This window comes from Guyanagaster necrorhizus (genome assembly GCF_019112545.1).
Source record: "Guyanagaster necrorhizus MCA 3950 unplaced genomic scaffold BT62scaffold_57, whole genome shotgun sequence".
In the NCBI taxonomy this organism is placed as follows: domain Eukaryota; kingdom Fungi; phylum Basidiomycota; class Agaricomycetes; order Agaricales; family Physalacriaceae; genus Guyanagaster; species Guyanagaster necrorhizus.
This window is the reverse complement of record NW_025064936.1, coordinates 91,276-117,787: the sequence shown is the minus strand read 5'-3', so window position 1 is coordinate 117,787 and position 26,512 is coordinate 91,276. Positions and strand designations below refer to the sequence as shown.

General features: G+C 48.7%; 9 protein-coding genes across 9 annotated transcripts; 5 read left to right on the top strand and 4 right to left on the bottom strand.

Annotated features, from left to right (window-relative positions):
* The first annotated feature begins 698 nt into the window (after positions 1-698).
* Positions 699-2,808, top strand: BT62DRAFT_976420 (uncharacterized protein). The gene is made up of 3 exons (XM_043189231.1): positions 699-785; positions 840-864; positions 912-2,808. The coding sequence occupies exons 1-3, from the start codon at positions 715-717 to the stop codon at positions 2,643-2,645; spliced, it is 1,830 nt and encodes a 609-aa protein (XP_043033467.1). The 5' UTR covers positions 699-714; the 3' UTR covers positions 2,646-2,808.
* Positions 2,809-3,439: 631 nt separating this feature from the next.
* BT62DRAFT_1081227 (uncharacterized protein) lies at positions 3,440-5,360 on the top strand (the record flags this gene model as incomplete). The annotated part of the gene is made up of 6 exons (XM_043179647.1): positions 3,440-3,510; positions 3,563-3,587; positions 3,644-3,871; positions 3,925-3,960; positions 4,008-4,106; positions 4,188-5,360. The coding sequence occupies 6 exons, from the start codon at positions 3,440-3,442 to the stop codon at positions 5,358-5,360; spliced, it is 1,632 nt and encodes a 543-aa protein (XP_043033466.1).
* A 713-nt stretch (positions 5,361-6,073) lies between these two features.
* BT62DRAFT_649373 (GroES-like protein) lies at positions 6,074-7,652 on the bottom strand. The gene is made up of 7 exons (XM_043181755.1): positions 7,447-7,652; positions 7,258-7,381; positions 7,107-7,195; positions 6,626-7,044; positions 6,457-6,570; positions 6,279-6,400; positions 6,074-6,223 (listed from the first exon to the last, which is right to left on the bottom strand). Exons 1-7 carry the CDS (start codon positions 7,586-7,588, stop codon positions 6,154-6,156), a joined length of 1,080 nt encoding a protein of 359 aa, XP_043033465.1. The 5' UTR covers positions 7,589-7,652; the 3' UTR covers positions 6,074-6,153.
* A 574-nt stretch (positions 7,653-8,226) lies between these two features.
* BT62DRAFT_938493 (uncharacterized protein) lies at positions 8,227-10,284 on the top strand. The gene is made up of 3 exons (XM_043187553.1): positions 8,227-8,363; positions 8,415-8,439; positions 8,502-10,284. Exons 2-3 carry the CDS (start codon positions 8,424-8,426, stop codon positions 10,196-10,198), a joined length of 1,713 nt encoding a protein of 570 aa, XP_043033464.1. The 5' UTR covers positions 8,227-8,363; positions 8,415-8,423; the 3' UTR covers positions 10,199-10,284.
* Positions 10,272-12,423, bottom strand: BT62DRAFT_911803 (cytochrome P450; the record flags this gene model as incomplete). The annotated part of the gene is made up of 12 exons (XM_043183844.1): positions 10,272-10,461; positions 10,519-10,548; positions 10,602-10,724; positions 10,781-10,827; positions 10,888-10,922; positions 10,983-11,069; positions 11,124-11,343; positions 11,405-11,498; positions 11,559-11,714; positions 11,786-11,911; positions 11,981-12,214; positions 12,269-12,423. The coding sequence occupies 12 exons, from the start codon at positions 12,421-12,423 to the stop codon at positions 10,272-10,274; spliced, it is 1,497 nt and encodes a 498-aa protein (XP_043033463.1).
* Positions 12,424-13,570: 1,147 nt separating this feature from the next.
* BT62DRAFT_649153 (uncharacterized protein) lies at positions 13,571-14,423 on the top strand. Its single transcript, XM_043181754.1, has one exon. It carries the CDS (start codon positions 13,756-13,758, stop codon positions 14,245-14,247), a length of 492 nt encoding a protein of 163 aa, XP_043033462.1. The 5' UTR covers positions 13,571-13,755; the 3' UTR covers positions 14,248-14,423.
* BT62DRAFT_938490 (uncharacterized protein) lies at positions 14,397-16,080 on the bottom strand. The gene is made up of 3 exons (XM_043187552.1): positions 15,502-16,080; positions 15,202-15,435; positions 14,397-15,132 (listed from the first exon to the last, which is right to left on the bottom strand). Exons 1-3 carry the CDS (start codon positions 15,776-15,778, stop codon positions 14,585-14,587), a joined length of 1,059 nt encoding a protein of 352 aa, XP_043033461.1. The 5' UTR covers positions 15,779-16,080; the 3' UTR covers positions 14,397-14,584.
* A 2,779-nt stretch (positions 16,081-18,859) lies between these two features.
* BT62DRAFT_989428 (uncharacterized protein) lies at positions 18,860-20,239 on the bottom strand. Its single transcript, XM_043190158.1, has 5 exons — positions 19,743-20,239; positions 19,547-19,676; positions 19,384-19,481; positions 19,256-19,331; positions 18,860-19,184 (listed from the first exon to the last, which is right to left on the bottom strand). The coding sequence occupies exons 1-5, from the start codon at positions 19,800-19,802 to the stop codon at positions 19,114-19,116; spliced, it is 435 nt and encodes a 144-aa protein (XP_043033460.1). The 5' UTR covers positions 19,803-20,239; the 3' UTR covers positions 18,860-19,113.
* A 187-nt stretch (positions 20,240-20,426) lies between these two features.
* Positions 20,427-21,723, top strand: BT62DRAFT_976405 (ChaC-like protein; the record flags this gene model as incomplete). The annotated part of the gene is made up of 11 exons (XM_043189230.1): positions 20,427-20,516; positions 20,568-20,613; positions 20,649-20,719; positions 20,779-20,838; positions 20,893-20,923; positions 20,981-21,034; positions 21,092-21,105; positions 21,158-21,238; positions 21,378-21,411; positions 21,465-21,535; positions 21,598-21,723. The coding sequence occupies 11 exons, from the start codon at positions 20,427-20,429 to the stop codon at positions 21,721-21,723; spliced, it is 678 nt and encodes a 225-aa protein (XP_043033459.1).
* Positions 21,724-26,512: the final 4,789 nt, after the last annotated feature.

Genomic DNA, 26,512 nt, shown 5'->3' with positions numbered 1-26,512 from the left:
ATCGGAGCAAGACACGCACGTCAAAGGAGGCGCTAAACATTGACTTAGGTAAAAGAAGCGTTGTACCAGAAAGAACTACGAGAAAACCAGCATTCGTCCCCTCTTTGGCTGAATCTAACATTGGCATGTTGTACACAAACGCAAGTGGAATTAGATTGTGCGGAAATCGGTCCGAACTCCGGACCTGCAAACAACTTGCCCTCGTTACTATTGGGTGCAACTCAAGGTCATTGGCTATATTCTCCTTATTGATTCTTTCCGTTGCCCATAAAACTGTCTCGTACTCAGTTATTCTATTGGCGAATATCGGAGGTATGCCGCTTCGACGCTAACATTCCCGAGTCCCAACTGCCATTATTATTCCGGCACCGGCGTACTGCCAACAGCTTAATATACACACATCGTTTATCGTCTCAGAAGATGAAAATCTTCCCGTCCTGACTGAATATCCTTCAATCCGTTCTACTGTTCACCTTTTGTCATCTCTTTGACTTTTGCAGGCTGCGCGAAGAATCTTAAGAGATCATCACGTTGGCAGTACTCTTGATTCGCTCCTAACAGGATGGTCAACCCTCAAAAAACTTAATATTGTAGGAGGAACCACTATCAGTAATTCTACCTCCGTTTTTGCTCGGCTTTAACCGATCCGATGATGTCGACCGATTTTTCTCCGTCGGGCATCACACGGCGTCTAGGTATATCTTGTTTTCCACCATGGCTTTTAATACGATGCAGTTGAGCTCTGAAGAGCTCATAGATGCCTTGATGCATAGGATACAGAAAAAGTATGTGCAATTTCTATTCAGAGCTTCTGTCTTGCTGATTCCAATCTCACACAGCACCCCTAAGTGGGATATCGCAAAGGTATGTGGCGGTCGTTCGTTGTGATTCAAACCTCAGCCATTTCTCAGATTGATGCCCTGGAGAACCGTCTTCAGATGGCGATGGCTGTTGTGAGAGGTGCACGTAATTCACATCAGCCTATCAACCGTATCCCACCAGAACTACTCGCAGCAATCTTCAGTATGACACAATACCATCCTCCTGGATTCCTTCCCCTAGTCGGTCCAGGCACTGACTACACCAAAGGATGTCATTGGTTGAGCCTTCTCGAGGTCTGCCGTCATTGGCGCGGTGTAGGCACCGCCTTTCATTCCCTCTGGGCAATCATTGATAATGGTCTTTTTCCCCTCACATTTCTGAAACGTTCATCCGAATCATTGCTTACCATCATTGTCGGTTTGACGAAGATAAAATTTGACCAACAATATTTAGCAAAGATAATCGGAGAGCTACCTCGCATCCGCGAGTTTCATGTCGATTTTTGCCACAGCGACTCTCTTCTCGAGTCCAGCGTCTTCCTCTCAAAAAACGCTGCACCAAACCTTGTCAGCCTTTCTCTGCTGCCAAATCGTCGGCGGCATGTGGCTCTCGGAGTCTCTTCTACCCTTTCGAAACTCTTTATGGGGGACATGCCGAAACTTAAGCAGCTCTGCCTCGGATTCTTCACCTCATGGCCACCAGATTATTTCAAGAACCTGACGCACCTTTGCTTGCATAACCAGGACACACTTACGCGCCCTTCAACATCTGAATTCCTTGACTTTTTGGAGTCATCGCCACTTCTGGAGAAGCTTGCACTGATTGACGCTGGACCAACACGTTACATCCCCGATGACCTACCCCTAGTACCTGCCGACCGTATTATAGTTCTCAATCACCTCATCGAGATCAACGTGAAGACAAGCAGCGGTATCGCTTCTATCACAAGATTGCTGTCGCACCTCACCTTACCTGAACAGACAAACATGTTCCTCTGGGGTCAACCCTTAGTCCCACGGCCAGAAGAAGTCTCCTCCCTCTTCCCTTCAGACATCTTTCGCCTCCAAAACGTTCAAAACATCCAGGAGTATCGCTTGATAGAGCAAGGGAGCGAGGGATGGTCCTCCCCTGATATTGTCGCTATTGTAAACGGTGTCCTCTTTATCCGCGGAAACTCGGCATTAACAGAGCTTGCCACCCTACTACCCCTCCGATTCCCTCAGAATAACATTAAAAGACTGCTCTTCAATGCTAGCTCTTCCTCCCACTTTGACACTATCTCTCGGATGTGGAGGGTTGCATTCGAACATATGCCTTCTCTTGAGGTTATCACCATTCGCTCATGTGACATGCACAAAACCAAGGTCATCTTGGAGGGTCTTTATCCTCGCGGTACCGACAAATCATTCCCATGTCCCCTTCTCACATCTCTACGGATAGAGAAATACATGTCGGACATATCGACATTTCTCGCCTTCTTCATGGCGATTCTGGCGGAGGAACGTCGGGGAATTGAATCTGTCGAGATTGTCTCTCTAAACAAATCTCCCGCTAAGCGCTGGGTGGACGTCTGGAGTGTACCGGACTCATCTTATTCTGACAGTGATTTTGAGGAAGATGGATGTGAGGATGATCAGGACGAAGTCGAGGGGACCACGTCGCAGTCAGATGGTGTAGATGCCTTGAAAAGACGTGTTAGGAACGTGAAGCAGATGAAGAGAGCGAACTCGTATAGGCATTGGACCCCAAAGGAATGGCCCACACAAGCTTATTTGTGGCAGAAGGAATGTGAAATGAGAATATCCTCTAGCCACCGAGTCTAGCGTTGATTGGTATCTTGCACTGATATATTTGCTTCTGGCTGTTGGTGATTCGCGCTCAGGCCTTTCCGTTTGATTAATGTGGCATGTACTTTTTTCTCATCCCCGACTCCTCAGTTTGCTACAGGATTCCAATGTCTATCATGATGCGGATATATACTTGTTCATAGTTGGTTGCAGAACGCTCAGAAATTCAAGCCTAATAGGCTATCAATAGGAAATCATTGATCAAGCATTGATGACCCACCTATTGAGCTGATGCGGCTCTACGCTGATAAGGTCAATTAAGGGTGAGGAAGCAGCTCAGTATATCATCAGCTTGTCCGAGGTTAAATCTCACCTCTTGAAATAAGGAGAGATGAATTCTTCTAAAATCCCTGGAGGCCGGCGCTGGACAAGAAGTTGGAGAGAAGCCTGGACTTCGGTCCTGTTCTCCATCAGAACTCATCGACGGCTCTTTGCCTCCTTTCCTTGATGGCCTTTCCTCTCGACGAAGCCAAAGGATCGCAACTATCTCTGTTACCCTTCCTCTTGCAATTCTGTTCTGATGCTCCAACGATAGCGGATTAAGGGACTGTCATTTGAATGCCTTTCTTAATCAAGGGCCATAGGAGCAATATCCCTAGCTATTTTACGTTGCTACCCACCATTGTCGAGGGAGGGAGGACGTGAATGTGCGTTTTTCTTATTCGTGTCTCCTACAGCTATGCCCGATTCTGCTTTTGGTTGACATTGATCTCGTGACAGGTCACGCCAATGCGCCAGAACGGTGGCTCTTGTTTCTTTTATCCTGCACCATGGCTGCGAGTGCGTGTACGATGACCTCTGAAGAGCTCATGGATGCTTTAATGTATAGAATACAGAGAAAGTGCGTGTTACAGCCATTGGCAAGGATATATTTCATTCATTTGCTATCACAGCGCGGTCAAGTGGAATACGTGCAAGGTAAGAGTGGCTCTCTGAAATTTTCTTTTTCCATCAAAACTTAAGCCTGTCTTCAGCTTAATAAGATGGAGAAACGTCTGCAAACTGCCATCGCGGTTGCCAGAGGCGCTCGTAATTCCCTCCAGCCCGTGAACCGTATCCCGCCTGAGATACTCGCTGTCATCTTCAGCATGACACAGCATCATCTTCCTAGTTTCCTACCCCTCGTCGGGCCGCAGAGTGCCTACGATAAAGCCGCTGACTGGTTTTGCGTCCTCCGCGTCTGTCGTCATTGGCGCGGGATCGTTCACTTTGGGCCACCATCGATAACGAACGCAGTCCCTACACATTCTTAAAGCGATCCGCTGACTCCCTCCTCACGGTTGTTGCCGGTGTAAAAAAGCCCTACTTTGATGAGCAATATCTAACAGCCATCATAAGTCGTTACCTCGCATCCGTGAGCTTCATGCCGACTTCTGGGACACTGGGACGCTTCTCGGGTCCTCGAACTTCCTCACCGGGGCTGGTGTACCAAATCTAGTTAGCCTCTCACTGCTGCTGAATACGGAGCCCCGTTCCGTCTGATTAAATCCTGCCCTTGACAAGCTCTTCAATGACTAGATGCCAAAACTGAAACAACTTTGTCTTGGATACTTCACCTCGTGGCCAAAGAGGTATTTCACGAACCTGACGCACCTCTGCCTGTACAACCAAGATCAACTCTTGCGTCCTTGTACGTCCGACTTCCTCGATATTTTGGAGTCGTCACCCCAACTGGAGAGCCTTGCGTTGATTGACGCTGGGCGAACCCGCCCTTTTTCCGATGATGTCCCATTAGTTCTGCCAGGCCGTTTGGTCGCCCTTGATTGCCTTCAGGAATTAAGCATGAATAATTGTAGTGGTATTTTTGCCATTACACGTTTGTTATCGCATCTTTCCCTCCCCAAACTTGCGGATATGCATTTTTGGGGTTCATCGCTCACCTCCCGCGGCGAAGAAGAACTTTCCTCGCTCTTTCCATCGGACATCTTCTATCTTGACAATCTACAAGACATCAGAGAGTGCCGCGTGATAGAGTACGACGACGACAATTCCTTCGTCGACATAGTCAGTGTTGTCGATGGCGTTCTGTACGTAAAAGGGAACATGGTCATACCACAATTTGCGACCATCCCCCTCCGATTCCCGCTAAGTAACGTCAAATCGTTGCTCTTCGAATCCAACCCGTTAAATACGGTCAATCCCATTTATTCTCGTCAAGTCGGTATGATCTCTCAGATGTGGCGAGACACATTCGACCATCTGCTCGCCATTGAAAACTTGACCATCCGCCCCATATCCGTGGACGAAATAAAACTAATCCTGGAAGACCTCTATCCTTGCCGCGAAGTAAACATAGCGGTCCCATGTCCCCATCTCGCGTCTATACGATTGGAGAAGTATACTGTAGACATGTCGACCTATCTAGCATTCTTCCTAGCCGTATTGGCTGAAGAACGTCGGGGTATCGAGTCTGTTGAGATCGTTTCTCTCAATAAGGACCCAAGGGCTAAAAATACCTGGCGTAGCCACTGGGACCAACCGTATAACAACAGCATTGGAAACGACTCGAATCTGGATCCTGGAGAGGAAGACAGTGACGACGAGGATGAGGTTCATGATAATAGGCCGATGACCCGATCTGATGGGATGGTAGCTTTGAAAAGGCGCGTTAGAGATGTAACACAGCGGACGAGGACAAGAGCGTACGCCAAATGGGTGCCGGCTGGATGGCCTGCACAGGCGTACTTATAGGATCAAGAGTGTCGCATAAGAAGAAGACACGATACCATGTTGTAGCTTGGCTTTTACTTTTTTTAAGTAAGAGTACTAAATTATCCATTCCACTAACGGAGTATTAGTGTTACGTAGCGGAAATTTTAAATAGTTATGCTGTCATTTTGTACGTGTAATCAGTGGCCTACGAAGATGATCTTTACGATAGTCAGAACAACATTCCAGCGCACGAACCAAAACATCGATTTAACCAAATCAGCCGATTCTTGCCTTCGATTGACCAGACAATGTACTAGAAAGTCATACCGCAGTGCAATGATCTATCTACTTGGGATCTTTGATAACCCCCTCAGGAATTAGACAAGGAATAAATTTGCTCCGCAAAACAGTCATATCATTACACGGCACGGTACGCCGTCATGGGTTCCTAGTTCCTGACCTCATTTTATAAAATAATAAACATGCTGCGCTGTCCACTAATAATACGAAGTCGAGCGTGGTGATTATATTCTCACATTCGGCTGCAATTTGTCAGTAATTTGTCCCATGGCCCTTAAGGAGATTCATACTCTAGATTCTGAGAGACATATATCTAGAAATACCGCAACTCGAAGGAGAATACTTATCAGCCATCGCCGAATGAAGCCGTAAGAGATAAGAAGACAGACCACGACTTGCCAACGCCCGAATGCGACGGAAAATGTCATAGAGTCATTTGTAGAACGAAAGTTGACTGATTGAAATAATAAATAGGCATTACAGATGCTTCCTGCTTACAAATACATTTTTTGGTTTAATTTCTCAACAACGCTTAAGAGGACTTGGTGAGGTCAAAGACGACACGTCCGGCAACCTTTCCGGCGCTCATTCCATCGTAGACGCTAGGGAAATTATTATATTAGCTGTGGGCTTTGCACAAGGAATAGAGGCGCTTACTTCTGGAGCTCCTTGAGGTCCTTGGAAACGAAGTGGACGGTCACTTGCCCGCGAGCGGCGATGTCCAAAGCTTCCCGGGCATCTTGACGGTTGCCGACGTAGGAACCGAGGATGCTGATGCTCTATAACACCGTCAGACATCGAGCTGATATTGAACAACCCAAGACAAAAGGCTGACCTTGAAGACGGTGAAGAAGATCGAGGCGTTCAAGGTCGCAGTTCCTGGGAGACCAACCGCCATGAGGGTAGCACCAGGGCGGAGGTAGTCAAGGGCCTGAGTGTAACCGGAGCTCTGAAACGGCATGGATGAGCTACAAACAATGGTGCCCACGAGCGATACTACTCACGTGCGCAGCGGTGACAACAGCCGAGTGAGCTCCGAATCCACCAGTGGCAGCCTTGACGTCCTCAACGATGTTCTTCGACTCCTTGAAGTCAATCCAGACCTCAGCACCGAGCGACTCGCACAGCTTCTTCTTCTCGGCACCAGTGTCGATAGCGATGACTCGGAGACCACGAGCTCGGGCGTACTGCACGGCGAGATGTCCAAGACCTCCACCAGCACCAGGGAGAACGATCCAGTCGCCTGCGCTGGTCTGGCTGTACTTGATGGCGCGGTAGACAGTGACACCGGCACAGAGAATGGAGGCGGCGGCATCGGAGGGGAAGCCGTCAGGGATGGGGGTGACGTGGTTGACATAGGAGACGACGTATTCGGCAAAGGTACCGTCAACGGTGTAGCCGCTGAGCTTGCACTGAGCGCAGTCTGTAAATTTGATGGAGAGTTAGTAATGAAAAAGCAAAAAACGATGGGATAACAGCACGCACTTTGTTCGCGGCCCTTTCGGCAGTCCTCGCAGTTCAAGCAAGAGTCAGCGAGCCATTTAATACCGACGCGGTCACCGAGCTTCACTGGTCTAGATGGAGAAAAAGAAAATATGAGAAGACAGCTACAAAGGATGAACGAGATAACCCGTACGATGCGTTTGTGTTGGCGCCGACGGCAACGACGATACCAACACCCTCGTGTCCACCAATGAGGGGAGTCTTAGGTGGGACGGGCCAGTCACCAATAGCGGCGTGCAAGTCGGTGTGGCAACAGCCTGAAAAAAAAAAAAAAAACGAACGAAATCAGGAAAAGCAAATGGAACGGAAGGAAAAGGCTCACCAGAGGCTTCTATCTTGACCAGACATTCTCCCGGCGCAAGCTCACTCTGCTGCTTCACGGGGTAGTCCGTCTTGATCTCGATGGTTCCTCCAGTCTTTTGCACAATGGCGACCTTCTGGACTTTGGGAATCTGGTAAGACATGGCGGACGAAGAGGTGTGTATGTGTGAGAGAGATGGAGAGGTGCGGGTAGACCTGGAGAAGAAAGGTTCTTGTTTTTACGGCGGCTGAGTTGAGCAGGTTTTATGGCAAAAATTGTCCCGATACTCCTGACTCCTATACGGGAAAATTATTGGGGTATCTCATGGTCCCCTACCCCACGGGGCCTCAGCTGACCCCACATCCCGCCTCGACGCGACTGCAATTGGTTTTCGGGCTTCCGAAGGGGGCGCGTACACGCGGATTTGATTTAAGAATTACGTTCAGTTTTAGGGGGCGGCTGATAGTGCCCTGGCAGTGAAGGCATTGTCGTTAGTTTACCTCCCCTGGCCCTTAAGGACGATTCAGATAAGAAAAAAAAATCTATGTTCTTGGACACGCACTTCTTTCTTGAGAAGGCAAAACAGGCTGAAAAATTATAGCACCAAAGAGCCGAAGAAAGAGAAATTGATCGCGCCGGGACCGCGCTAGCTGGTACTTACCAAGAAAGATCGTGTCAAAAGATCCGAGACCACACAGAAAATAGGACCCTGTCGGTTGATTTCCAAATGTGGAGTAAAATCCAATTTTCGATGAGGCGGTACACTCGGCCCGTATCCGACACGTGTTCAAGTACTCTCAACTCGCAACCACGAGCAGCTGTGACAGTGTGAGCAAACTGGACATTAACTTCTTCGTCGCGATGCTGGATTTGTCCATCTTGGATAAGGTCTCATTGGAGGATCTACTGGATGCTGTGATTGACCGGATTGACAAAAGGTAGGGCTCTTGTTTCATTGAACATTCCCTAGGCACTAAATGTCACTCCAGTGCGAGGAAATGGAGTACGGATCAGGTAACCATTTTAAATTACCCAATTATACCTGCAGGTTCACCAAGACTGACTGCAGTAATCAGCTTGGCTCAATCAGAGGCGCCTCCGGATTGCAGCGGCAATGATCAGAGGCACTCGTAATTCCCTTCAGCCAATCAACCGACTTCCCCCAGAGCTACTCGCCATAATATTTCTAATGGTGCAACAGCATCTCCCCAGCTTTCTGCCGATTCCTCGTGCGGGCGTTTACAAGCAGAGGCACCATCTGGAATGGCTAAAAGTTCTGCACGTCTGTCGTCATTGGCGGGCTGTAACTGCGACATGCGCAAGGCTATGGGCTACAATAGACAGCGATCTGGCTCCTTCGACTTTTATACGCCGTTCTGCTAAGGCACCTCTGACTGTCTACGTTGGCATCAGAAGCGGGAACATACATCAGCAGGACCTCGAAACCATTCTTAGCCAGACACGCCGTATCCGCGAACTCCACATCGATGCGTTCAGATGGCAGATCTCCGCGACACCTCTGTACGAACTCCTCAAAAAACCAGCAAAGAGCCTTGTCAGTCTGACGATCTTGATCGACAGTGATCGTAATTCCACCCCTCACGACCTACCACCGACTCTCTTCAGCGCGGAAATGCCCAAGCTGAGGCAGCTCTGCTTAGCACACGTCACCTCTTGGCCTAAAAGGCTTTTCCGCGACCTCACCCACGTCTGCCTCTACCAACAAGACCGCGAATTCCGACCCTCCACGAGCGACTTTCTCGATTTCCTGGAGGGCTGCCCCTTATTGGAGGAACTCGCGTTAATTGACGCGGGTCCGACAAGGTCGACAGCTGGTGACGTCCCGGCTGTCCTGTCGCATCGCGTTGTTCCGCTCGATCATCTACGTGAGCTGAACTGCGGAAGCATGGGATACGCCCTCCCCATCACCCGATTGTTATCTCACCTTGCGCTCCCCGCATCTACAGCCATGTATTTCTGGGGTGCCCCCCTGCAGTTACCGACAGAGGAGCTTTCCCAACTCATACCTGATACTAACCGCACGCATCTCCAAAATGTTCGCGGCATAAAAGAGTGCCGTCTCATCCGCTCCCCTCTTTCAGTCGGCAGCTCATACCAACTCGTCGCGGTAGTAGATTCCATCATCTACATCTGCGGTCCGTTCTCCCCTCCCGAAGTGGTAGGAATGATATCACATTATCTCCTGAGCCACGTAAGGACGTTAGTGATCAAGGAATGCCTCTATACGTTTACTAATATCACCGACACAATGTGGAGAGACGTGTTCGGGTACTTTCTTACACATCTCCGGCTGCGCCCGTACTATCTCACGCGAAGTATTCTCTCCGCGTTGTATCCATCACAGAATCCACCGCGTACTGGTGGTGATATCCTCTGTCCTTCCCTCATTTCTGTGCAAATCGAAGGTGGCAATGACGCCGTCGCTACTGCTTATATCGCGTTGTTAGCAGGGGCGCGCAGGGAGGGAGGTAGCCCCATAGTCGACCTGAAGATATCACCTTTCCACCATCACCGTCTGGATCCTAAACTTCCTTCTCCTTCCTCATCCCCATCCACTCACAGTACCATATCTGTTTCGGATTCAGATGACCTACCAGCCGAGGAGGAGGACGCCACTATCCTGACGGAGCGCATTCCTAACGTCCAGGTGCTCAAAGAGCAGGACGTCAGCATGTCCCCCCCCCGATGGCCGACTCGCGCGTACATGTGGCATTTGAAGCATGCGAATCGACGAACGCCGGCTCGATGGTGAATCTTATCGATAAGATCGAACCAGATCAAGATATAGATACAACACGCACACTGTACAATTGTAAAAAATAAATTTAATGTGAGATACCGTAACCTTCTAGTAGTCTATGTATGCCCTCAACCCTCTTGTTGAAGCACGCTTTGAATGGCTGCGGTGAGATGCTAACACCGACGCTGACGAAACTGGTTGGATCGATGGGTTCCGATGCCACTTGGGTTATGTTAAACGCCCATAAAATCAGCGCCGTGTTTATAAACAGAGATCTGTTATTTTAAAAAAAAATAAGAAACCACGCCAAAAGAGAAACTGTCTATGCGCACTTGTCAGCCACATATTGTCCAGGACAGATTCTGAACGAGTTTGTTACATAATACACCCAGGCTTCATAAAGAGGGCGACATACCTTCTACCAAAACCAAAATTGAAAAAGGGAACATCGTCCTTGATTCGTCCGAGATCATCCAGCCAACGATCTGGGTTGAAGTCGTCGGAATCTTCGAACAGAGCGGGATCTCGACAAATGGACCTTTTACGGATAATGTGAACAGTAGCAACATGGTATATGAGTCAAATACACGTTACCAGTGGTTACCAATGACCACAGTCCCCTTGGGAATGCAGTAGTTTTTCTGAAGGGGGAACAGATGGAGATTTTAAAAAAAGAGAGATTCGTCGTGATAGTGACGTACCCAGAAAACATCCCTCGAAGCTCGATGAGAAAATCCTGTAAAAACATACCTTCAGACTCTCCCGAGATCAAGGGGTAGGAGGAGGAATCGCTTACCACTGCCTCCAACCGGTCGCCAGCGATACGTCTCCAATATGAAAGCCTTTACTCGAGGAAGGGCCGCATAATCCTCAAAGTTTGGTGCTTTGGTCCTTTGTCATAAAAAAGATATCGCACAGAGAAGGATCAGAAACGCACCGCGATCTCCTCCGATTACTTCATCGATTTGCTGCTGGACCGCACGTTGAGCAGCAGGGAAACACGCAGCGGCCATGATAACCAGGCTAATCGCGCTTGCCGTCGTAGCGGATCCAGCACCGAACATGGTACCAGCGAGGTAGACCAGCTCGTCATACTTGAGCTCGAGCTCCCCTTGGTGCTCGAGGAGGTACTTCCCAAAGCACGGCTGGACAGTGTCCTGGAAGAGATTGATCAGAGAGCAGATCTAGAAGCACACAGGGGGGGAAGGGAAAGATCACCATGTTGTTCGCAACGGTATCCATCTGGCTCCTAAACAGCGCCAACTCCTCTGCGTGCCATACCCTGAGCTCCTTGCGATAGAAAGGCCAATACCTGGTAGGTAAGAAACCCTCAGTCTCTATGATTTTTTGTCCATAGGGCGCCCCAACTGACCGTAAGAGCGGATATTCATCGACTTTGTATTCGCCCGGACGGACCGCGAGTCCGACTCTTTGCAGGCAACGCGCCACAGCGACAATCTCCGGATCGTCAGACCGACCGGGCGCCGTCCGCCCATACGTCAAGGCCAGAATCAACGATCCAGCGTACCTACGACGGGGGAAAGGGGGGAGGGGGTCATCCATCAACAACCCCCCGAAATCAGGAATAACCGGGCTTACCGTCTGGCGTGGCACGCATGGTTGTCCGGATCGTCGATAAGGTCCAGAATGACGTTCTTCGCGTAGCGCATCTGGAGTGGCTCGTAATCGACCACTGCTTTCGCCTGCAGATGGCTATGTAATGCTCTGAAGAAGAAGGAAGAAGAAGAATGAGCGGGGAGGGGCCGTTGCACGGAGTCCACTTCAGACACTAACCGTCGAAGCTTCCTGAACCGCTTGCCAGAGTTCAGGAGAAGGATCCTCATGCCTCCAGAGACGATCTCGCTCGCTGCGACCCACTTTGGCCGGTCAGCGAGTGATGCTCCCTCTTTCTCCATGATGTCGCTCGCGGCTTGTTGTCGACCGATGACCACCACCGTCTTCGATCCCGACTTTAACGTGACGACGGGGCCATATTCTTGAAACAATGTCTCCAATTCCTGAAACGACCTAAAAAAGTCCTATCCATGAGCATTCCTCCCCCATGAGCCCAAAATATAAAACACGTGCGCGAACGAGGAAGTCGATCTCCCAAAATCCCAGTTTCCCTCGGGGCCTGGGGGAAGGGGAAGTCTGCTACGCGTCCGCGATAACGCTGTCGTCGTGTAGTAGACCAGCGCGGCGGCACATAGCGCGAGTACGAGGACGATGATGGACATAATTGGAAATCGAACAAGGGGCCCCATCTGACTATTTAAACCGTAAAGTTGCTCGCGTGGCAAAGAGATTCCGACTCGGAAGTAGGGTCCACCTACCCGTCACTACACATTAGTCTGGGCATTACTCTCAAAGAAAGAAGCCGTTAGATGACCCTTGTAACACCGAGGGAATCTTATTCAGGGTCGTACTTCAGCTATCAGTACACTGGGAAAGATAGTCGGAGGGCGACACGTACGTGTGAATATGGGAGCTTTTACAGGCAGAGTCAAGAAACGATCATTGTGGCCAGCGCTAATGGGTCCGACTCGGAGGGTATGACGACATATAATGCATTTATACCCTCGCCTCCCCCTTTAGAAGGACTTTAAAAGTCGAAAGCGGATGGTCCGAGTATCGCTTGTCAGCCAGTTATGACGCGTTCCTCCGACTCGGAAAGAGAAATACTACTATTTGTGGAAAGATCAGCTGTCGAGGAAGTTGTGTCTTCCGAGGACAAAATTGCGTACAGGGATGTTTAGTTGTCGAGTGCAGTGCCAATGTCACTGGTTTTATTAAATGCCGTGGTTGACTGATAGCACCAAAAGGGTAGAAAGAAGAGGGTATCGTCGCGGGAGAACTCGGCCCTACTGAAAGGCATTATCACACATTACGCCTACATTTGCTTCATCCTCTTCACACGTACTTCGCTAAGACCCCACACTGTGAAACGTGCCTGAAAAGCGGCATCATCATTGGGTCTCGAAAAGAAAAATTAGATCCAGCTGACTGTCGATCCTGATAACATCCATAAGCGCCTAGCTAAATACGTTTTTTGACGACACAATTCCGAGTCGGCTCGAGGAATAGTGCGCAGGCTTCAATGCGTTCAAAGGTTGGTTGACAGGTGGATAACCCACAGACCTCCGAGTTTCCTGTGTACGGAGTCAAAAGAACTGCGGAACCATTCACATCGTCAGTGAGTGAAATGTCGCCACGACATCTCTCTTTGTCGGCGCCGACTGAACGAGTGATGGAAGGCAAAGGACCCTACGCCGATTGATTCATAAGCAAGCATCCCAATTTGCGCTAAGAGCGGGAGTCGGTAATCACGTGACCAAAGGTCCGGCATCCAATTTTCAGGCCCTAGTTCGCTTTCAACTTGTTCCCTCGGCATCTCTTCTAGACCATTTTCCCCTCCACTTATTTGGGTTTCATTCAGCAAGCTGCGCTGCGCTGCATCCTACAGTTTTGTAGTAGATTGGTTTGCGTCCCGTGTGCTTCTTAGCTCTCTCTCAAGTTGGTTTGGCATCTTTCTCGAAATCTGACCGTTCGATCGATAACTCGTTTCACTAATGAGCCATTTCTCTCCTCCGTCCCCCGGTATGATTTCCACGCCGATGTGTTTCTCTCTCCAGAGAGAGTGTGTGTTACGTTTAGTCTCATTAAAGTCAAAAAACCACAAGACCTTAGGGCTTAGCACATTTTTCAAGTTTTCCCAGCAACACCACACCGGTTTCCGGTTACGGGAAAAATACGTGTTTATAATCCACTGTGTCATCATCAATACGAGTAAGTCTCGCTGGACCGTTGAGGCTGTCAGGCTGACTACAGGCTGGCTACAACAAAACAGAGTTTCCTGCCATTCGGTTTTTGATGTTGTTGATGCGATGGTAAAACCACCGGAGCTGGAACGAAAGTCTCCGTCCATTCGCAACAGCTATCTTTCGTATTATATTAGTACTTACCGTCTCGGAAATGTAGACAGACGGTACCTTGGCCAGAGAGCGCGTGTGATTTCAGAGTTTTTATGCGTTGTTTCATCGGGTGTTCCCGGTACACACTAGCCGCTCAGCTAGGTGCTAGGTGCCAGGTACCGCTAGTGCTCAAGGCCACTGCCCACCCGTTCCTACCGGGGGACCAGTCGTTTTGGGACCAAAATGCAAAAAAAAACGTGATGTTAATAAAGAATCATTTGATAATATACAGTGCACGTGAAAAAAAAAAGACAAAATACAGCTAAGCTACTCGTTACGCCCTCGGAGATAGGTTAAGTGGGGTAGATTACTTTTCTACCCAAGTCCCAAATGGCCAGCGATAGGGGGCCCAGGGTAAGTGAATTGGGGGGGAGTGGATCTCGACTCGTTGTTGTCGTTGTAGTAGTAGTAATAGCAACTGACTACCCTACCCCCCCTCGCTATGCTTCTCGCTAAGATGTCGCTCAAGCGTGCTCTGGGACGAGTAAAACTTGCTGAGGGGGCACAGCGGACAGCGCCAGTTGCTCCCGCGCCCATGCTGCCGGACCTCGTGCCTCAGCCGATCGTGCTTCCGCGAGAACCCCTCGGAGCACCCGGGGATAGTGCAGACGAACGGCTTGGGGTCGTTCGACCGGCGGTGCGTGAGCATGTGGACGTTGCGCGTGTAGCTGCGCGTGAACCAGCGCCCGCACTCGGGGAAGAGGCAGGGGTGCGGGCGGAGGGCGTTGCCTTCGGTCGTGGGAGCGGGGGCGGGAGCGGGGGGCGAGCAGCCGAGCGGAGGCGCGAGTTGGGGCTCTTCTTTGGGGGAGGGAAACGTGGAGGGCGTGGAGGAGACGGCTGGTGATGAGAGAGGGAGATAGGAAGAGTGCGTGGACGTTGAAGTGACGTCGGAGCCGGGGGAGGGAGGGAGGTATGAGTTCGATGCGGGAGCAGGAAGGGGGAACTCTGGGAGAGGCTCTGATGTATCAGGATACACTGTTTATAAAGGTTTCTTAGGTTAGGGACGGACGCTCTGCAGGGATAGATATCAAGGAAAGGACAAACCTGGGTTAAAATCAGGCCACATCATTCCATTCAGAGAAAATATATCCAGGGATGAGAACGCGTCTGGCATCTGGTTCATGGGGATGCAGGGTGTCTCGCCTGGTGGCGTAGGTAGCTGTACTGCGTCAAGAAAATTCGAGCTGGATTCGAGAAGCGTATCGGTACAAGCCCTGAAGGCAGATGACGTCTCAAGGGGCGATATAGTTGCACTAGGGGGAGGCTCAAGGAGCGTATCTGTTGTCGTGCGTCAGTCAGTCAGGCTGTATGTAAGGGCCAACGACGAAAGAGATAGATACACACCATCATTGAAGTCCTCCTGCCAATCCCAAGAAGGGCTGAGATTCTGCGGCATCATCGTCGACGCACTGGACGCGCGACTGGAAGCCCACATCGCGAGCTCCAGTCCGTTCTCCCCCTTGGTTGTGGTAAAATGCAGCTGCAGGTCAGAGGGAGGCAAAGGGGCTTCAAGCCCTGACTCGCAGGGCTTCATATCGAAAATGATAGCGCCATCAGGTAGGGACACTTTGAGGAGGACTTGGTTACGAGAGAGGTCGCTCAGCGGGAGGGCCAGGGTCATTGTGGCGAATCCGAGGGGAAGTAAGTGAGCAAGCGCATTCTCCAGCGGACGCAGCCATAGTTATATGTCCGTGGCTCCAAGGACATTACCTTCGGGGAAACAATCGAGAACCAATTCCATGATACGCGAGGGATGACAACAAAGTTAGCCGACACCTAGTGTAGATTCGATTTGGCATCTAATGGGTTATTATTTTTGGGCCCTATTTTTTCGGGTTTGGGAAGGGGGAACAAGCATTTGCGATGTCGGGGTTATACGAGGAAAACGGAGGCAAATGAGGCAGTGGGAAGACACAAAATGCCTGTCGGAACACGTCGGAAAACATTTCCCATGGATTTTAGTGATGAGGCGGAGTTTAAATTCAAGGGCCTATTCACCCCCCCTCCCCCAACTCTATTTCCCTTTTCGTCAAATCGCTCATCACTCGCTTTTCGCTCCGTCGCTCCGGACCCTTCAATTATATCATAAGGAACCGCCCGCGATTCGGTCTCATGCTAATCTGACAAGTAGCATCCTTCATTTCTGCGATTCGGATAACAGCCCTGCAAGAAACACTTTGTTACCTTCCGGCGAGCCAGATCTTCTCGGACAGGTACCCCCCGACTTCAGTATTGACACACCATGTCTGAGCAGTTAGCCAACCGACGCTTGGGTCCTCCCTCCCGGCCCTCTCAACGAATCCTCTGTTTACTTACCTTGGGCAGGTAAAGGTAAGGTAAAAATTGATATTCGAATATAAATCCCCCCCCCCCTCTTTCTCTCTCTTGATTGCCCATTCTAGGCGCTCCGAGATTGAATCAGTCTGTGCTAGATCCCAGTATAGTTGGGTGAGACAAGTAAAGGACGAAGAAGTTCCTGTTTCCATGCAAACACAGGGGAAGGGACTCGAGCGTCGCTTAGGTTTTGTATACATTCCGAAAACCTTAAGTCACGGTATCCTACACCTCGCACGCTAAACCCGTCCCTGCCAGTCACACTCTCCAGCATGTGATTTTTCACGAATCTCCCCAAGTGTGGCGTAGTTCGAATCTCTCCTTTTGCTCCAAGTAGCACGAGCGTTTCGGATGCCCCCCAAACCCTGTGATTTCCTTCTGTGTCGTTTCATAGTTTCTCTACCTACAATCAAACTGCGCGTATTGATCGCTCCGCTGTCAGGTTACTATGGGTCCAAGCTACTGGCCAGTTCCTTTTGAGGGCGGGATACGGAAAACATACATACATAGTTATAATTCAATGCTCCTTTCGCAGCGCCGTTTTTGGACCACGTCTTCTCCCTTCCTTTTTTCGGGTTATTTTCCTTCCCGTGAACGAATGATAGATCTCTGAACGTCAAATGGAGGCTGTCACACCACTTTTTCTGCCGATGGTAAAAGTGCCGACCACAAACCATGCGAGCTCTCCCAGCCCCCCCAAACCCAGAATCGGCGCGCCGATCCTGTCGTTCCTCCGCTCATCGGAGACACACTCTCACGAAAATCAGGTCCAGAGAAGGCCTCCGCCTCCGACTTTCCGACCTCCGTGATCCCTGTGGTTCGGCAACAATCATTTGCACGAGCGAGCAAGTTGCGATCGTTGTCAAGCTGTGAACTTACGTACACACTCCTTTCCCTGTTTCGTGGCACACGCTCTCTAATAAACTTGTTCCGCTAGGTGATTCTTCCTCCCTCTCCCTCTAGTGTGGCGCAAAGCATTGCTGGATAAATACTAAGCGAGAGCGAGCGAGATTGTTATCATTTTGCAGCGGTCAGTGCGGTAGCTATGTCCATCCACCTTCGTAATCCTGAATCTATACACGAGTCATATACGCATCGTGGTTTGGTGAACGAACCTATATAAAACTGCGTCCAGCAATGTTTGCGGCGACGGCATGGTGAGGGGTGTAACATATCCCGCCCGCGCCGACGACCTAGACCACCCACCCTCGCGAACGCCATCAAGATCCATACGGAAGAACCACACTCGGGATCGGGGAACGCTGATCAGGACCGCGGCGTGCCTGCTAGTTACTTACTTGCAATACGCGATTTCTTCTAGCGCATGTGATTGACAGTACTTCTGGGATCTCTGGCGAATCAAGACGGAGGTATTTGCGGTCGCGGTTCGAATCCACCCAAAAAAGCAAAAGAAGAAAAAAAATGCGGCGGCGAGACGAAAGAGTTTGGTAATGTTTGTGCGCACCTGGCAAGTCCAACTTCGAACGTCCAAGTATACCTCCAAGTTGACATTGATACAGAAGATGTTACAGGGCCCGGGTATCAGAATTGAAGATCGCTTCGCTCCTCTCACGTGCTAAAAGCCTATAACATGGGCGGGCTTTGCCATTTCTAACCTCCGATTGAATTTCTATAGGTGGTCGTCCTCCGCCCAGAAATCCATCGCTTTCAAGGCGCAATATCTGTAGGACCTTTTAAAACAGTTCATATGAATGCATACGTTCGAGCGAGCCGATAGCTACAAAAACATTGGCTAGATCCCCCGGCCGAGGCTTTATCCGAGTTCCGTGAACATCCAAGTAATAAAGTGGCTTGCCAGACTAATTTATCGGAAATCGGGGCTGAGATGCGAGTGTAGGGCGCTTATGACTATCTCGGCAATTTCGGCGCGCTTCTTATCGGACTTTTGGATTTTAGGAAGGCTCCGAGATCGCCGAGATAGACGACAAACGTCTTAAGTTCCTGGTTATAAGTTGTTCTATGAACCAGGAACTTGATGCGAATTTATGACTGTCTCTCGGCAATGTCCACCCGCCTGAAAGTCCAGGGGACTGCAGCTTCTATTCTCATCCACAAAACCGACCGTAGACGATCGTACTCAACGAGAAATTCCGTGAAACAGTTCCATCGATGTTTTACTTCTTTCCAGAGCGCTGTAAAGTGTAAGTTAGGAAATCAAGGTCTACAGTTTGTTCACCGCGACTTGAAACATTGGACAACGCAAAGCGCATTCATTAGGGTATCGTAATCTCCTGGGTCGTCGATGAGTATATATTCACCAATATCAGCACCACATGAGACAAGACTGTACGCCCGCTGACAGAAGATCTTTCAGTCGACGTCGGGATCAATCGTCGAACAAGTCAGTCATCACTTAACATTATCGAGTAGTAATCTCGACATTTATTTTCAGTTGTGCCGTCAACTGAATAGCTGCGCTAGGTGACAGCAGTTCCAACAGATATAATGAGACCAGAGTACACACGCGACACGAGACACGACGCTACCGCAGAGCCAACAAGTGCCGTCATCCCACCACCCAAGCGATCTCACCTCGCTTGTGTGCAAGGGTCCTCCCAACGAAACGAGGGCCCCAAACACCCACCCACCCGTCCATCCAATTCACCCCGCGTCAATGTCGTGCTCGGCAAGCATCGTTCTGAGAAGGTCTGCGACTTGCGCATGGAGGTTCTCTTATCAACCAGCAACGCGGTCAGTGAACCGATATCGGATATCATCGACAATGGGATGGGGACCCACGCACTTGTCCTCTGTAATGCCGCAATGTATTCTTTGTTTGCCACGGTCATTTCTTCTTCGAGCTGCTGCAGTCGTTTCGCCTAGACGACGTGAGAGCACGAAACAGTTAACGTCATGGTATCTATCGCGTACCTGCTCCTCTTCTGCCTCCGGCTGTGGCAGGGACTGTATAAGATATTCCACTTGCTTCGCCTTGGCCATCAGGTCTGTCACCAGTTCTTTCTTGTTCGCTATGAATCAAAAAAAGTCAGTCAGTCAGAGCGTTGGTGGAACGGGACAGGGCAAGCACACGCACCCTCAAATACCTCCTCAGCATCATACTTTTCCGAGTTCCTCGATTTCGTGACGGGCACTTCCGGGCTCACTTGCAGGAAATTGGCGCGCGTGGTGAGGTAGGCAATGCTGTTGGACATGATGGTAAGGAGCTAGCTTGGAGGTTGGTCATCAGCAACACTCTGCCCAGCTGGGCAGGGCAGGGGGGATGCAAGCACCTGTTGGATTTCATCTTGCAGTTGCGTTATACGGTCCATGTGCGTTAGTTCCTGGTGCATCGCGCGATGGCACCTGCAAAAGATGAAAAACAGGCGCCTGGCGCCTTCGCGTCGACGGTTTTTGCTGTGAAAAGCTGTTCGGGGCGGAGAATGAATTTAGGTGCCAAAATGGGATAATGATGTAAGCGAGTAATAGGAGGGCGTCTAATGGGATGGCCCATGTCCGTATGATCTCATTTGTTTCCCCTTCAGACGGTGGAGAAAAGCTCTGCGGACACTATATCGTTCAGCTCTTCTTTCCAGGCCGATGTGGTCACAAGAGAGACCGCACAGAGCCTTTTTGATTCACTGGCCACTGGGATAAATTTCCAAGTGGACTTTCACGGCAGCAGCGGTGCTATTCTTTTGACAGACTATAGGAGTGAAAGACCTTTTTCGAACAGTACATTACGTTAAATATATAGCCAACTCGCATCTTCTATTCAAACTATCTGAACCTTTCAACTTCTTGGGGTGTATTAAACTTTATTATCAAGCAGACCGACTGGAGGCTTCGTACTGCCGTAGTCTGTTATCAAGGACAGAATGCGGTTCGTAGTGCTTACTCGGGCGACGCTTGGCATCGGCTATTGCCGCCGACCTAGAAAGCCTAATTTCAATCTCCACTTGATCGATCTATCATCTATGGCTTCGACCACCACCACCACCACCACTGCAGGTACCACCGAGCGTCCTCCATTCATCATATTCGGATATGGATCTCTTATCTTCAAAGTATCGCTTATTCCCCATCATTTTTTGGCTGTTGTTCATTAAGACTCATAGCCTCCTCCACATACCATTGCAAAAGGCAAGGCCTTGGGCCACGGGTGTATGATTGAAACGCATATACTGACATCTACAAAGTGCCTGGGTTCTTGAAAGGATACGTTCGTAGATTCGCGCAGAAATCGCATGATCACAGAGGAACACCAGAAGTATATCATATACTCCGTCTTCTGCCAAACGGGTCCATAGTGTTTACGAGGTATTATAGAATCCAGGACGCGTCGTCACACTCATACACATAGAAGACTGGGACAGGTTCTCGGGCGATGTGCGTACACGCCTCGTCGTCCGAATTTCCTGTCCTCCTCCTTACCTCGCTTAGGATCCGTTTCCGCATGAGGATATTGTTTGCGGTAGGGGTTCGCAAGATTATTACTTTCCACTCGTGTTTTTCAATTTGCGAACTACAGGAATCGCGTACACCATTGACCCGGCTTACGAGTCTGAGGTCAGAGACTACCTAGGTACGATACATACATACATGTTGTCCGTACGTTTCCTGCACTTACCGGAGAACCCAGACTATCGAGAAAAGGTCGTCCCAACGCCAACTTTCTTTCCTATCCAATATTAACCTTTCTCTCTAGGATGGATACACGATGGAGACCATCGATATATACGGCCTCGACACTTCCGATGGCAAAACCGACAAAGCGATAATACACAACGTGAGCACATCTCTCCTATCACCTGCGTCGCTCGCCCGCCCCGGCTCACAGATGACAAAAAAAACAAAAAAAGGCGTATGTAAGTTATCGAGTGTTCGCCTTCTGACTTTACGGTAAGCAATAATATCCCGATGATAAGTGCTACGTGGGCCGAATTGACAACCCGTCGTTCCGTAAGCTCCCCCTGTCGCCCGCGTATTCCTCTCTGACCAACACTATGAACCAGTCGGCGCGGAGCCTCTCCCCGCTCTCGCGCACACAATATGGAAATCCGTCGGTCCCTCGGGGCCTAATAAGGTAGGCCTGTCTGCGTCAACTTCCCACAGCCGCCGGCCGCATTGAACGCACTTTGCCGCCAGGACTACCTCTACAACCTCGCCATAGCCGTCCGGCAGCTCTCTCCAGAATCGCACGATTCACATCTCTTTGCTCTAGAGGTAAAAAAAAAATTCCTTTTACATCTGGATGTTACATCGTCATTCTGAAAGCCGGCGTGGCGTCTTGGTAGGAAATCGTTCGATCATTAGATGCGCATGAAAATTAGAAGTCTACTACTATGTATGCATGTGTTGGATTAGCATGAGCGCATCTGCTTGGCTCGAAATGCAATGCGAACATGTTTTACTGTCTATTAGAAGTTGGAATTGAGTGTGTGGGCTATTCGGCTGCCGGTCAACCTACCATTCAACTAACACAAATGGCACTGTGACGGCATGAGCCATGTCATTGTCATTCTTCGAACAATGAAAGGGCAGCTCGCGAGCCTTATACAAACAACAGAGAGTTGTTTGTTCTGGTAGACTTTTATATAGGCATCATTGCCATCCCTCCATCTCTTCCCCAGTAATAGCCCGAGCTCCCTGCCTCTATAGATAACTTAGCCGGCCTGCTACTTCACAACATGGTAAATCCACCTTCTCTCATCTTTCACACAGGCTAAATGTACCAAGATTCCCCTCTTAGACACCTCTGAAGCCACTGTCTTTTTGTGATTGCCTATGTGACAATGTCCTTCTGTACATCTTCAACCACCTCATGCCTCTTGATCCTCTCCTGGATTAATCATTGATGTCACCTACTCTCCTTTCCTCTCTCTGATCCCAAATTGACATCAATGAATATTCATTCTTCTCATCCTTTTCTCTCATTACTCTTTCCCTCACACACTCTCAGTTCTGCACCCTCAACATCATGATCAGCTTCAACATCCCAGGAGGCATCTTCACCCCTGGAAGGCACCAAACACATCCCCTTCACATTCAATCTGCTCAGATTGGCTCTTATCAAGCAACTCAGGACTCTCCATGTAGCATGTCCAAATTGGATAGTCCAGCAGTACATCTTGCCACATTTCAGAAGTGTTCCTACCATTCAACATGAAATATCCACTTTCACATCCTGCAGTTGCTTCCACTTCTGCAAGGCTACTACCATTGCAAGACTATCCACTTTCCTTGTGACATGCTTTTCTCATTTTTCCCAAGTGGCAGTAACTGTTCCTCCATTTGACCAGATGCCTTATCCACCATGTCAACCCTGCATGGCATCCACTATACATGGAGTCAATTCTGTGCCACCAACCTTCCTCTTTCTTGTCAATCAGCAATATTCTATCAGGCAATAATCAAACAACTACAAATGCACTGCACTGCAGCTGCCAGGGTCTGACACTAACTGAAGGCAAAGCAGATAAATGATAATAAGAAGGTATGAGATGATGATGAGAGAAATGAGATATAGAGACCAGTAGACTACAATCACCAGTGTTGGTACTAGAGTGATAGTCACACTAAGTAGCTAGAAGCTTAGTCAGTATTGATTAAGCTTAGCTCAAGACTAGAGTACATTGCTATATACTACTGTCTTAAATACTGTCCAAAAAACCCTTCACTCTACAGATGATTGTCATGTCTACTACTCATTGTCCAATAACAATAACCTCTCTGCTGCATGAGCACACTATTGTCTTCTCACAATACTATTGTTATGGTGAGTGTTGCATGAGTCACAGTTAGCCTGGTTATTATTGTGCTGATGAGCCTTTAGACTCTGTGCACTCTAAAATCATGGGTCTCAATAATAATTTTCAACTTCAGCCCTTAAGTGGACTCTGTGAGACCCTCACTAAGTGCATGCCAGGGCTGGCTGGATCCACTCTCATCTCTGCTAGCAACTTCCTGCACTGGAAGTCAATGTTTTCTGCTGGCATTAAAGTGGTGTCCTCCTGCCCTTCTGCTCTCTCCAACTTTCTCTACACTTCCAACTCTGTCTTCTTCTCAGCCTCTGCTGGCTCTCATGCCTCTTGCTCTATCCTTCATCTCTCCTGGGCCTCTGCCTGCTGCTGTGCTTTCTTCACCACTCTCTGTCTCTCCTGCTCTTGACAGGCCAACTTCTTTTTCTCCTCTGCCACCTGATGCAGTGCCTTCATCTTCTCATCTCAAGCTGCATGCTCTGTTCTCACCTTATTCTCTCTCTCCCTCTGGGCCCACTCTGTCTTCCACTCTGAGTGCCTCTCCACAGCCTCCTGATATTTGTCCTCCACCATGGCTCACTCAAGGTGAATGTTACAATTTTTTCTTATTTTCTTATCTTTTATCTTATCAGAGTGTCTATCTAATCTTGGGCACTTACAGATGAGCATGGGAGGATTATGCAACTATAATAGGTAACCCATGCTATTGTCCTTCAGACAATGATGAGTGTCTTGTCAACAGACAATACATCATTGTTCTACCCCCAACAACCAGAGGCAACAAGGACTATAATGCAGATATGTACAATTAGTAGGACTATTATTATCACAGAACAGACTGTATATAAGTAGCATAGTTCTTGCTGTAGATACCCAGCTTTGAGCTAAAGTTTATCTATACTGCTTACCCTTCTTGAGCTTGCTCTGTAAATACCCTGTTTGCACACACTTGAACACATATAGTGAACTCTGACATGACTGTATGAACTTGATACAGTATCAGTTTATCACATGTTCTAGTCACATGTCAAGCAGTCTAACAATTAGCTTGAAGCTTCTAGCTTCTCTTTTCTTATGCCATCATCAGGTGAAGGAAACTGAATGCCAACATCAACCACTAATATCACTATTCTCTTCTTTAAGCTCTTGAGTGCCATTATCAGCACCCTGCTTGGGCTTTCCATCATAGTCTACCTCTGCTGAGAAAACCAGTCAGTAACTGCATAGATTGTATGATACTACCAATCCCTCCAAACCTTCTATTGAGCCCAATGAAATGTCTCCCCTGTTCTCCCCTTCCACAACCTCCCTTCAGACCTTATCAGAAATTCCAAGCCCACAGAAGGGCCTGTATCAAAAATCATCTTTCAGCAAACTCCAGAAGTTATTAGCAAAATACAAAGGGAAGAAACCAACTGAACCAATTCCTTCCAATACCCACTGAGACCCAGAGACAGCATCTCAGTGGAGCAGCAAAGGCTCTGCTTCAATTGAATCCTGGCACACTTCTCTTCAGTCCTGCCAGGCCTTACTGGTGACCTCTCTAGTGACTTCTTTAATGCTTTATCTTCCCCTGATCCTTCTGTTGCCACCTCTGAATGTAGAAATGAAAACAATTCTAGAAACTCCTCTGGTGGTGCCACCAAATTGGCTCCAGCCAGTGACTATCACTCTGCTCATAGGACAGAGACTCCATGGACCTCTGAGATCCCATCAGACACAGATTCCACTAGTGACTAAATCTATAAAATCATGGTTGAAGCTATCAACCAATACCAGCATAGAGACTGCCATGCTAGAACTCCTTCCACCCTCTCTCAGAAGCCATTCCAAGAACACAGCTGGCTCAAAACTGAGTCAGAGTGATCTCTTCAAGTCTCTCTCTCTTTCCTCCTGCAAGAAACCCCTCTATCCATCTATGGTATCCAAAGGCCAGAATCTGCCTACAATAATGATGATGTTATCCAGTGACTTCTCCAAGGACAAGTTGCTGGACTATTTGTCCATGACAATAAGTTCTAAAACCAAGTCCACAAGTACTGAAAGCAATTGGAGGGAACAACAGAAGGAAGCCAAAGAAGCCAAGAAAGCACTGAGCAGCCAGCTGCTGGACCCTCCTGAAGTCAGCCTACTGCTCACCCTGGAACCAGCCAACCAGGAAGATTCCCAAGTGACAATGAAAGCACTGGTGAGTCTCTTGAAATCTGATTGATTTGAGTGGCCTCTGCTAACCAAGGTGCTTTCTGCAGAAGAGCTCCTTAAGGAAATCACTTGAGAGCAAGAAGGAGAATTTAATCAGATGTTTAGAGAATGAGTAGCAGGATTACAGGAGGACATCACCTGGTGAATGACCCTCTTAGGACAAAAGTATAACAAAGCAGATGACCAAGAAAAAATTGACATTTTACAGTATAATACTATAGAGCAGGCAATTTATATATTCAATGAAGCATATCTAGAGATCTGAATGGAACCCCTGCTGGCATACAAGTCTAGGTTCAACATTCAACCAATGCCAAACACACCTCTTGTATAACCAAAGGCATGCTGTGTACACAGCACTTTCTATCTGATCAATCACCACCTATGCCTCCTGATGGTGATTCCAATGTGCAAAAGTGCTGGTCCCAGCCTGATACCCTTGGAGGGGTAAAGGAAGTCAGCTCTTAGCCAGGCAACTGCCTGCTGATGAAGCCAGACTCAGTGATCAAGCTGAAGGAGATGATCCTGAAGCTCAAAGATTGGGCTTCACTATTGTTAATAGGCAAATTGTGAAGAAGACAACCAAACTAACTGGGAGTCTGATTGCTGACAACAACTCTCTCCATTCATTCTTCAGACTGTCCTAGAAATGGAAGCACCCACCATTCCATGAATACCTGAATCTGATGAGGCCTCTAGCTGCCAATGCTGCCCTCATTCAGTGCCAGCCTGATCTTGTATGGAAGCTGCACCACTTCAAGGGGCTCTCTGACAACATCAACAGATTTCTCAGTGACTGTGAATAGTACTTCAAGGTATACTCCACCTACATAACAGCTAATATCTACTGGGTTACCTTTGCTGTCTCTCACTTTGAGGACAAGGCAAAGACTTAGTGGACCCTACAGGTTGGCAATTTCTATTCTACTACCAGGAGGCATCATTGACTGCCATCCTGGAAAACCTTCAAACAGATAGTCTGTGACAAATTCACTGACTCTGCTATACAAGAAGTTCACAAGAACAAAGTGAAGGAGTTACAGATGAGCAATAAGATGGCTAATGAATACTTTGATGAGCTGGAATGACTCACCAAGTTA